General features: G+C 47.1%; 1 protein-coding gene across 4 annotated transcripts in view; it reads left to right on the top strand.

Annotated features, from left to right (window-relative positions):
• The window catches only part of CNTNAP2 (contactin associated protein 2), a 1,981,926-nt gene that overhangs the window by 1,850,847 nt on the left and 118,874 nt on the right, over positions 1 to 12,205 (top strand). For all 4 annotated transcript variants that reach the window (XM_025433996.3, XM_035700120.2, XM_035700122.2 and 1 more), the window contains one exon: positions 4,751 to 4,844. In XM_025433996.3, the coding sequence (XP_025289781.1) occupies positions 4,751 to 4,844 (94 nt within the window). The remainder of the gene's footprint in view (positions 1 to 4,750; positions 4,845 to 12,205) is intronic.

Genomic DNA, 12,205 nt, shown 5'->3' with positions numbered 1-12,205 from the left:
ATCTAAAAAAAAAAAAACAGTGTGTCCAAGCTAATTCCACGTATTACCTCAAACTAAGGATGAAGAGGCCAGACATCCCAGGACGTGCCCTCAGGGCAGCATTTTGTGCCTTCACCTGGGATGGGGCCAGCGGAGGGACCAAACCCACACTGTGGTCTTTCTTCTCTGATCCTTCCCTGCTTGCTCCGTCTCACCTTCCCAAACATCAGCAAAACTGATGAAATCCTTCAAGCTCTGCCAAGACCAACTGTGACTTTAAAATGGAAATGAACCACAATTGTAAAATAATGCCTGAACCAACATTAAAGCTCTCAACTCAGCGTGTAGGACACGGAGCCCCAGAGCCCCAGCCCCAGTCAGTATCCTGATAGATGTTGAACCAATTAGTTGTCCCTTAAGGTCGTCCTGGGGCACACGGAGTCGCAGTCTTTAATTTGAATGGGCCTCCATTACACAACCTTTTATTGCCTCTTAACTGCCGGTGAAATGACCACCAGCTACATGTGCAGCAAAATGGCTCACTTGGACCCCAAAGAAATTACCTTGAAATCATGACACTTCACTGTGGCAAATGCACCAGGGCTCATTTGAAAAGAGGAGGCGCCCTGGCAAGGCGAGTGAAATGATAGGACTGGGGGGGGCCGGGGCCAGGGAACAAGTGTCCTTAGGCTTTTGCAGGTTGCTCTTTTCTTGCCTTACCTGATTGACTGCATTTTCTCCTTCAAACGCAGCTATTTAAAATGCAAATAAATAAATAAATAAATAAATAAATAAATAAATAAAATGCTGCCCAACGTCTGACTTCCCTAGTCGAGAGGGCTGGGCCAGCTCTGGAGGCCGGTGGGCTTGCAGCTTACCAGTCCATCTCCGTAGCCGGATGAGGCCGGGTGAGAATGTCACTTCCATCACTCACTCTCTTTCTGACTTTGGACACTTTTTGTATCACTGGAGAAGGGAACGCCTATCCGATACCCAGTAAATAAGATGTGAAAAGCCTAGCAAGCCTTGCATGCAGTAGCTGCTCAATACCTGCTTTCTCCTTTCCTACAAGAGCTGTCTGGGTCCAATCAGGAGATAGAAACCACATAGTAGGTTAAACATGATCTAGGAATTAACTACAATAAAGGCAAACTCTATGATAGGGGGAAACTCCAGTAGAATTTCGTAGAGGCACCCCCTAGCTGAGGGAGGATACCCCCCGAAGGACAAACGTGGAGGGCTTCGTATGTTGTTGGAGAGGTGTGGTGGTTCCGCCCTCCAGATAGCAGAGGCTTGGCCAGCCTGGAGCCGGGCTGGTTGCTGGCCGAGCAAGAGGCCACCTCCGGAGTGCAGGTGGGGAGCAGGTGCATGGTCGCTGGAGGTGTGCATGTGGGTGTGCAGGGGGGACAGAAGGCCACGGGGGAAGTGCACGGGCCTCTTATTTCACGTCTGGAGGGCTTGTCACCAGCCTGCACGGTCATGGAGGGATCACACTCCGGGCCTGTGTCTCGGATAGACCTCCCTTCCCTCATGAATTGAGACTCAGGAGTGTTCATGACACTTATTGATAAACCAAAACCAGGCAGGGTCACTGATATTCTAAATGATAGAATCAAGATTCAAAACCCTTTGCTCCAGAACAAAAGAAAACAGACCTAATGTCAAGTTCAGCTTTTAGTTCGGGTTCTCAACCACGTGTATATAGGACTGGGAACAGCGGAAAGTAACCCATGGAGACAAAGTAGGAATTCTATTTTACTGTGAGCTCAGTGCGAATAATATCAAATGGATGCCAAAAAACCAAGTCTGTCCGGTCAGGATCCATAAAAACAGTTCAAGGAAAGGAAGGTAATCCCACTGGGTGGGTCAGGCCACACCTGAGGACCGATTCCACTCTGCGTGCACTGCTCTACACCAACATATGTCAACACATTTTTACTGAGGACCTACTATGGGCTTGGCACTGTGCTGGCTCAGAAGACACACGCACAAAAAAATCTAAAAGTCTGAGCATTAGAATTTGTTTTTTCTTTTTTTAAAGATTTTATTTATTTATTCATGAGACACAGAGAGAGAGAGAGGCAGAGGGAGAAGCAGGCTCCATGCAGGGAGCCCGACGTGGGACTCGATCCCGGGTCTCCAGGATCACACCCTGGGCTGCAGGCGGTGCTAAACCGCCGAGCCACCCGGGCTGCCCTAAGCATTGGAATTTGAAGTTTGATAGTTTGTAAGATTACGTACAATATATTCATAAAATGGAAAACACAGTCATTCATGACAAATGATGATTTAGCGGTACGTTTATTGAATGACAGATTTAATAACACCCCTTTAAGGAATGAAAAGTAAATGGAAAATAATATATAGTTGGGTTCCATTCAATTGTCGTAAAAAAATCAAAGGAATATACATTATACTTTAAGAAACTGACTTGATAAAAAAATAATTATCACTGGGGGGGAGTTTTTCCCCGCAAATCTGTACTATTATTTTCTCTATAATGAACATCTGTTTGTGTTCACTTTTAAGCTCTTTAGCAAGACAGATGTAGGTGTAAGAAGTATTTAGGGGAAGATCAGCGCTGTGAAGCAGGCACGGTAACCTGTGATGAAGGCCTTCCACGGTTATCTTCTTTGACCCCAAAAAACTTTTGGACCAAAGAAACGGAGGGACAGCAGCACTGACCCATATAAGCCACCAGATGGCGCGGAAGCAGCTAGCTAACACCATCCAGAGGAGCAACTTTTCTGTGATATTTAAAACATTATATGGCCTCATTCATTTGGGGAATATAAAAAATAGTGAAAGGGAATAAAGGGGAAAGGAGAGAAAATGAGTGGGAAATATCAGAAAGGGAGACAGAACATGAGCGACCCCTAACTCTGGGAAACGAACTAGGGGTGGTGGAAGGGGAGGAGGGCGGGAGGTGGGGTTGACTGGGTGATGGGCACTGAGGGGGGGCAGTTGATGGGATGAGCACTGGGTGTTATGCTATATGCTGGCAAATTGAACTCCAATTTAAAAAAATATGCAAAAAAAAGTTAAAAGAAAATAAATAAATAATAAATAAATAAAATATCTAAGCTCTCTGGCCCCAAGAGGTGTTTTGTTGGTGATGCACTTAAAACCATAGAAAACTTTTGAGAATGCTAGTCGAGCAGGCCAATGTTTGCTCTCACGGCGCTCTTCGGATCTCTGTGACAGTGCTGAGCCAGCACCCACCCACCAGAATTTAACAGAACTCCCCAAATCCCCGAGATGCGAGGAGTCCTGGACTCTGAACCGTGGCTTTCAATAATCTGTGGGTTTCTAGTAAGTGGTTTCAGGAGTCAGGTGTAGGTGGTCATCAATGATTAATGATCCTCCCCAGCTCCCCGCGTGGCCAGTGAGACTGGCCCACTTCCCAGCCCTGTTCCCAGCTCCCCTCTCCTGCCCACTGCAGCCCCGCTTCCCTGCAGCTTTGCCCACCTTGGCGGTTACTAGCAAGGACCCAGGAGTGGGACCTGAGTCTGGAGTGTGTGCTGCTGCCTCCAGCAGGCAATCCCCACCCAAACGCCTGTGCTGGGCAGTGACACAGTGTTTCTGCTCACCTGAGCAGGTAAGAGGCTCGCCTCAGAAAAGCAAAAGGCTACAAAAGCATTTTTCACAGGCGGATACGCAGAGACACAGAAAACTCTAGGAGCTCCCCGTGGTGGGAGAAACACCGCTAGGACTGTATCAGTTATAAAAAGACAGCGAAGGCAAGAAAAGCCATGTCGGGACACAGAGGACAAGAGAGGCGCTGGTTCTGGGACACCAGCCTTTGCACTTTGTTCATGAGAAATGTAATCAGAAAGGCGCTTTGCTCCGACAGCCCGTATCTGTAAGGTGTTTCCACCTGCTTCGTTTCTCCCTCCCTCTACTGCCAACTCACCTCCACTCGGAAAGACCAAGCCCAGCTGGAGCACGGGTGTCTTTGTCCCCTCCAGGCTCTGTTGTCCCTGCCCTGTGGGGGCATCCTCCTCATTTGATAAGTTAAAACAAAAAAGATATATTTATGCAACTTGAAGTTCAGCATCTGGATATGTATTTTCATAGATCTATTCATATTTGAGTATACGTACTGAAGATCGTTGTTGTTGTGCAAGCTGATGGTGTGGGACAGTGACTAAAACAAGACACTAAGCGGACCTTAAAGAAAACCCATTGTGACAGATGCAGCAATTCTCTATCTCAGGGGTCAGTACTGGAGATTGGATGAGGCAGATTTTACTTTATTAAAATGAGCAAGGGGGCAGCCCGGGGGGCTCAGCGGTTTAGCGCCGCCTGCAGCCCAGGGTGTGACCCCGGGGTCCCAGGATCGAGTCTCACGTCGAGCTCCCAGCGTGGAGCCTGCTTCTCCCTCTGCCCAGGTCTCTGCTTCTCTCTCTCTCTCTCTCTCTCTCAATGAATGAATAAATAAAATCTTTAAAAAACAAACCAAAAAAAAAATGAGCAAGGATCCTAATCCAGCAGAAAATGGGTATAAATTACCCACAGAAAATGTGCATAAGCTGAAGAACAATTCATAAAGGGTCTTCACTTCCAAGCTCAAACTGACTTCAGGTAACCCCAGAGAAAGAATAGATGGGCGTCCCGCTTTCCCAGGCTGGCGTTCCGTTGTCAGCACTGAGGAAGTAAGATGTGGGGACACACCGGGGCTCACGGAGTGACTGACCCTGCCGGCGAGATCCGATCCCAAGTGCAGGTTAGCAACCCTCTCCTAAAGTCTCTCCTGTTTCTCTCCCTGCAGCTCGATCATTATCCTTCGGTGAGTTACCATCTGCCAAGTTCCTCGGACACACTCTTCAATTCTCCCAAGTCGCTCTTTCTAGGAAAAGTTATAGGTAAGAATTCCGTGCTTCGGGCCTAATCGTATGATGGTAAGAGCATGTTTGGTACAGGACTTAATGCGAGGTGACGTGAACTTGGATTTTTAAGTTACCAGGTGGACTTCTGCCGTTGGGCTCAGTCACCGGTATCTTGTGGGTACAAGAGAAGGTGGGTTGCTCTCCTCCGGGATGCAGAAGAGAACTGTCATCAGAGCATCTTTGGGGTAAATTGCTCAGGGGATAGGTTCTGAAGCCACTAGTTGGCTTTGAAACGCTGTGATGGGTGGTTGTGGCTTCTGCACGAGTGAAGGCGCCGGGACCAGCATCATCCGGGGCGTGATATAAACTAAGACAGAAGTAAAGCCAAGTGTCTGCCCCCCAGTTCTTTATGTAAAATCTGCTCGTTTGTTCATTAAGGCCCCCCACCTACCGACAGTATTTAACTTCGTCTACGCACATCATCGTGGTTCTGTCTTGCTCTCACTCTGAGAAAGCCGGCTGATATTATTTGCAAATTAGAAGGCCGACAAGAATTGGAAAATTGTGGCAGAAAGCCCACCACCCCCCTGTGTGTGATTGTGAATCTGAGAGTCACTCTTGCCCTTTGCTTACTGTGGGTCAGCACTGTCGAGATTAAAATCCCCAGGTGATTGGTTGCATCTTTTTAAGTGGTTAATGTAGAGCCAATGAAAGAACGGTGTTTTGGGTTTTTTGGCTTGTTTGTTTACTATGAGAATTTATACTGTGAGCCAAGGATGGAAACAGGAAGATGGTGGGTGGCGTGCGGGCCAAGGAGGAGGTGAGTCTGGGTCCGGCAGGTAGTGGTCACCAGGATGTCATTGATTGTAAAAAGCACTCGGGGCGGGGGGCAGATAATTAGGAGAATAGGAAACCTAACCTATAATAAAAATAACAATAATGTACGCTAATATAGAACTTACTGCAAGCCCAGCTCCGTCCTACCTTAGATGCACCAGCTTATTAAATTAACCTTCATGGCAATTCTATGAGATCATCAAGATTAGGCAAGAGCGTACAAGACTAGCTCCATTTCACAGGTGAGGAAACTGAGGCACAGAGAGTAATTGGTGGAGCCAAAACGTGAACCCCAGCAGGCATCCCTTGGTCTGTGCTCCTGACTACCGGGCCGTCATCTCTGCCCTTCATTACCGAGAAGTGAAAATAGGCAGATGTTGGCGGCAGAGGTTGAGAGGTTGAGCAGTTGAGGGATACGTATTCCTGAACTTAGAACCAGAACACGCCAGGCAAGGCAGCAGACAAGCAGAGCGACACATGAGGCCCCAGGGGGAAGAGGCCACAATGGGGCATCTGGGTGGCTCAGCAGTTGAGTATCTGCCTTTGGCTCAGGTCGTGATCCCAGGATCCCGGGATCGAGTCCCGCATCGGGCTCCCCACAGGGAGTCTGCTTCTCCCTCTGCCTGTGTCTCTGCCTCTCTCTGTGTGTCTCTCATGAATAAATAAGTAAAATCTTAAAAAAAAAAAAAAAAAAAAAAAGGAAGGGAGGAAGGGAGGAAGGAAGGAAGGAAGGAAGGAAGGAAGGAAGGAAGGAAGGAAGGAAGGGAAAAGGCCACATCCTCAGGAAAAGACTAGAAGGGTGGCACCAGCTCAGTGGACAGGTGGCAAAGGAAGGAGGGTGGAAACCCATGCCCACCCACTCTGCTTTAGGCATTGTGCTAATCATTTCCCACGTGAAACTGTGACAACTAAATGTCGCAACCATCCAATGAGGCAAGACCCATGATTATTATCCTCATCTTGCCGAGGAAACAAGCTGAGAGAGCCAGTCCCCACAGTGACTTACCTGGTACGGGGTGAAGTGGGGTTCTGACAGCAGGTCTGCCTTGACAAGAGTGCACCACCTAACGCAGATCAAATGAACTTGCCCAGAAGGGGTGCAGCTGGAAGTCAAGGGACCCCAGTAATCAGCAGCGAGAAGTGGCTGTGAGGCGGAGGAGAGCTTGGCATTCAGAAGGCATCTTACGTCCTGAGACATTGGTGAGCGCCCACGTCTCGCCACACGCATTCCTACAACTCAGTCACGAATAATTGGAAATCCTAAGTGCTCCTTTTGGGGCCATAACTGTCCCACCAAAACAGACTCTACACTGCGATAGCATGATATTCTGGAAGACACGCTACTGTGGTATTCCTAGCGTCACATGCCCCGTGAACACACCCCAAGCAGTGGACTTGACTGCTCTACGAGAGTCATGGAGACACGTTTTGACAGAAATGCTGAGGGATTGCTAAGTGCCCTCACTGTAACTAACAACGCTCTCTGGTTCCTCAGTATTTCGGGAATCGTGATTCAATTCACACCAGAGCAGAATTATAATATACAGTGTAGCCTGGACCGTCAAGGCCATGAGCAAATACCACCATAAAGGCAGCATCCTCTATAGCTAAGAATTTACCAGGCGAGAAATGAACTAGGGGTAGTGGAAGGGGAAGTGGCAGGGGGTGGGGGTGACTGGGTGATGGGCAATGAGGGGGCCACTTGGCGGGATGGGCTCTGAGTGTTACGCTATATGTTGGCAAATTGAACTCCAATAAAAATTTTTTTTAATTTAAGAAAAAAGAATTTACCAGGCGATAAATCTGTGCCAAGTGAAACGTGTAACAGGACCTCAGGTGTTGGGAAAACCCACAGAGTTTTCCATACACCAAAGGAAAGGAAAATTTTGCTGTGCCCATACACGACCTGCGTGTATGGTGGTGAGTTGTGTAAAGAACCTATACATGCCTGTAAAGAAGCCGCTGATCCGAGGTGGAGATGGCCTGGTGGTGTCCACCAGAGAGGAAGGCGGGGTGCTGTCACCGGTCCCAGGGCACTGACGTCCCCAGAGACCACCCTCGTCTGCACCAGCCCGGGTTTCCACGCAGACCCAGGTGGTGACTCCTAACAAGGAGCGAGGGCCCGAGAACATTTGCTGAATTAAGAAGAAGGAGCAGCAGGAGAGAGCAACAAAAGGCCATGGGACAAGTGAGACGGTGGAGTGACGACGCCGATAGGGTCAATAAAATTGGCGGGGAGGTGCGACCTGCTCTTCTCATGCACCTTGCAACCAGGTGCATCGGAAAGCAGGTGCCTGGTGACCGTGGGCACGAAGAGGGCAGGCCCTGGAGGCAGGTGAGCGCACGTCTTAGCTCAGGCTGCCCTAACCCAGTGCCACAGACCGGGAGGCTTCAGCCACAGACTTTTCTCTGTGGTTCCGCAGGCCACGGAGTCCAGGCGCCGGCAGGTCAGGCGTCTGGTCAGGCCCCGCTGCCTGCTTTCTGGGCGCCGTCTTCTCCGTGTGTTCTCACGCGGCAGAGGGAGAGGAAGCAAGCTCTCTCCTGTCTCTTCTTGCAAGGGCGAGAATGATCGGTGTCATTCATTCATGGGGGCTCCCCACTCGCCACCCGGTCACCTCGCAAGGCCCCCGCCGCCTAATGTCATCACATGGGGGGTGGGTTTCAACATAGGATTTGAGGGGGATGCAGCAGCTGGGTTGATTTGAATCTTGGGCTTGCCTCTCATTAGCCTTGAACCTTGGGCACATTCCTTGAACCACCCCCCGACCCTCACCCCCACGGCCTGGATTCCAGCAGGAGTTTTTTGTTGTTTTTTGGTTGTTTTGGGGTTTTTTTGTTGTTGTTGTTGTTGTTTTTAACTAATCAATTCGTACCTGCCAGATCAGTGCCTAGCATATAGAAAGTCCTCAAAAAACATTTGTGGAGTCAATGAACTACTCATTTAGTATTAAGCTAATAACATCTGAGGAAGTACCCAGTACAATACCTGGTACATAAATAAAGAGAAAAAATGACCTTTTTCTCGATGCTGGCTTTGTGCCAGTCATTATGCCATGTGCTGGAAGGGGTCCTCCCTGCAGTCCACCCATGGCCGCCCCACACCACTGTTACCCTCATTGTACAGAGGAGGAAGGGACCATGGTTTAGAAAGTCACATTATTTTCTTGAAGCAGGATTTCCCAGCAGCTGCACTCTTGCCATTTTTGGTCCGAGAATTCCTTGTTGCGCGACTGTCCCATCCATCGTGGGACATTTAGCAGCATCCCCAGCCTCTACCAGGTAGGAGCCCCCAGCTGCAACAGCCACACCTGTCTCCAGACATCACCAGAAGTCCCCGGGAGGATAAAGTCCTCACCAGCTGAGAACCACTGGCTTCCAGTCCGCCAGCTGGTCTTTGGTAGAGCTGGGATTTGAACTGAGAGGTGTGTGAGAGCGACGTGTTGCTTCCTGAGAACACCTGCATCTTTCAGAACGATGAAGAGGCAGGGAGGGGAGCTGACACCCTGAAGATAAATTCCGTCAATACGATCAAAGGAATCACAGTGAGGACCTTGCAGACTGGTGGGCCCCTGGGGATGCTAATCGTTGGCCACTTCCTAAAGCCAATATTCCTTAAATATTTGACCATTTAGTAGGGGCAGGATTGGTGAGAAGCATTTTTGAAGTATCCTTTTGAAAAAGACATATACTTCGGTGAGAAATTACCAATATGCATTCACCAGCTACTTAAATATATATCTATAAAGACAGATTGAACTTCAAAGAGACACTTGGTGTACTCTAGTGAGGGCTGACACTCCATAGAGACCGATGCCCTCAAGTTGTTGCTTGGTTGGGTCAGCTGCTAATCAGAAACTGATCCCATAAAAGAAGGGAAAGGAGGTGGATCTAAATAAATAACAGGACTTCACATGGAGCTCTTTGATGAGCGATGCTTGAAAAGGGACATAGAAAGAGGATGAAAGAAAGATTACCTAACCAAGGACAAGTGTGAACTTCCCAAAGGGAATGGAAGAAACATAATTATTTAGAAATAAAAAAGAGAGCACTGTCAGCCAACATCAAAAGTTTAGAAGGGACTGCTACATTTGAGTCCTTCTAGAAGGAAGTCAGAATCGCTAACAGCAAAGTTTCACAAAGTAGAAATCTTATCACCCCTCATTATGTCCATTTTGTATCATTTACTAAATGAGTGATGTCACGTATTTTACGTATCTGATTTTCAGCAACAGATTTAATAGTATCTCAAAAACCCTTTATAGCAAGGGAGAGAGGGGTGCCTGGTGGCTCAGTCAGTTAAGCATCTGCCATCAGCTCAGGTCATGATCCCATGGTCCTGGGTTGGAGTCCCACATTGGGCTCCCTGCTTGGTGGGGAGCCTGCTTCTCCCTCTCCCTCTGCTGCTCCCCACCACCACCTGTGCTCTCTCTCCCTGGCTCTCTCTCTCTCAAGTAAATAAATAAAATCCATAAATCAATCAATCAACCAATCAATGGAGAGAAAGATAAGTAGAAGCCTGAAGCAGGATCTTCTGTTTATTAGTTTAACATTTCTATCAAGGCCTTGTATAAAGATACAAAGAGAATGTTTATTGACTTTGCAAATGGCACATGGCCAATAAGAGGATGACTTAACAAGCTGGGTAATACAAAAAAACTTCAAAAGCATCTTTTTTTTTTTTTGCCTTAGAAGATCACTTTGTGTTTTTTTTAATAAATTTATTTTTTATTGGTGTTCAATTTGCCAACATATAGAATAACCCCCAGTGCTCATCCCGTCAAGTGCCCCCCTCAGTGCCCGTCACCCCCACCCCCCGCCCACCTCCCCTTCCCCCCCCCCCCACCCAGTTCGTTTCCCAGAGTTAGGAGTCTCTCATGTTCTGTCTCCCTTTCTGATATTTCCCACTCATTTTTTTTCTCCTTTCCCCTTTATTCCATTTCACTATTTTTTATAGTCCCCAAATGAATGAGACCATATAATGTTTGTCCTTCTCCAATTGACTTACTTCACTCAGCATCATACCCTCCAGTTCCATCCACATCGAAGCAAATGGTGGGTATTTGTCGTTTCTAATGGCTGAGGGATATCCACTTTATTTGTACAAACCAGGAGATCACGGGGAAATTACTTCCCAAGCCCTGATGCTCCCTCCCCACCCCAACAACAAAAAGCAGGCTCCTTTTATTAGGGCCAGAGGTGAATATTCAGGAGGGGATTTTATCATTATAATGAGGCTGAGGCGTTTTTTTCTGGTACTTTCTGATTAATCTGAGCAGAAGTCTTCCTCAAATGTTTCTTTTTCTGTTCCAGCAGTTGGTTAGTTTCTAAAAAGTAAGATTGGCAGTTGAGCAGAAACCTTTAGGAGTTTCCTGAGTTCAGGGGGTCAGGGCCTGTGACAAGGGGCCTGACAACATCAGTTTTTTGCCAGAAAACCTCTTCAAAAGCATCTTGATGGCCTAGAAAGATAGGATAAAATAATGACATGAAATATAATAAACTTAACTTTTGCATTAGACCAAAAAAAAGAAAAGAAAAGAAAGAAAAGAAGAAAAGAAAGATATAAGTAGAAGATGGAAGACCCCCTGGTATCAAGAAAAAGACTCAGGCTGGTTTTCTGGGGAGTTTGGTATGAGCCAATATTATGTGGTGATTGATGTTTAAATAAATACTGTACTGTACTGAGCTACATTAATAAGAGAATCATGGGCAAAGAGTACAGTCAGACCCCAGCGGATGTCATGGCCTACTCCTACTCCTATCTATTAAGATAGATATTAATCTTCTGAGGAAAAGGCCAGATGAACAAAAGGGCCCCCCCCCAAAGGAAGAATCAGAAGGCCTGGGGATACTAAGACATGATTACAAGGACATGAGAGAACCCATTTCCAGCCTTTGACAGCTGCTACCCCAACAGGTGAGACTTGTAGAGGTCAACTCACCGGGACCAGAGAAGACTAGCAAGAGTAAGACTTCAGTCCCTGCAAGAACTTCCTAACAATTACCATTATTTAACAAATGAGTGGCCACCGTTGGGAGGCAGTGGACTCTCCATCATTAAGAGTAGCCAACAAAGGCTCCCTGGAAATTCTTCTGTACTTTGAGTGTTGTGGACTGAGCGGGACCAGATTAGAGAAAGTCTAAAGACCCTTGAAACAGTAGGATTTATGATGGGAGTAATTTTCGTTTTTAAAAAAGAGGAGAAATGTAGTATGACAGTGGAGAAGTACCTCCTGTTCCATGTGAGAACCAAAAGGATAATTCGACGCGGGGCTCCTTGACATACACCATTCAGTGCTCTGGATGCAGTGTAGATGTGGATGAGAACGTCACTATGCGTTAGTGTAATAGACGGCCTCTGTTTGCAGGATGGCATATTCATTTTAATTTTAATTTTAGAAAGCTATTTCTGAGCCCTCTCTTATTAATTTCTTCAAATTAACTCTTTGTGCCAGTCCTGTAAATCACAGTAATATAAAACCATAATAAAATCTGTTTTATAATAATAAGGCAGCAGCTGTTCTGTGTAAATTTGAGAAGCTATGTCTGGAAAACGGATTCTG

Source organism: Canis lupus, chromosome 16, assembly GCF_003254725.2.
Source record: "Canis lupus dingo isolate Sandy chromosome 16, ASM325472v2, whole genome shotgun sequence".
In the NCBI taxonomy this organism is placed as follows: Eukaryota; Metazoa; Chordata; class Mammalia; order Carnivora; family Canidae; genus Canis; species Canis lupus.
This window is presented reverse-complemented; position numbering and strand designations above follow the sequence as displayed.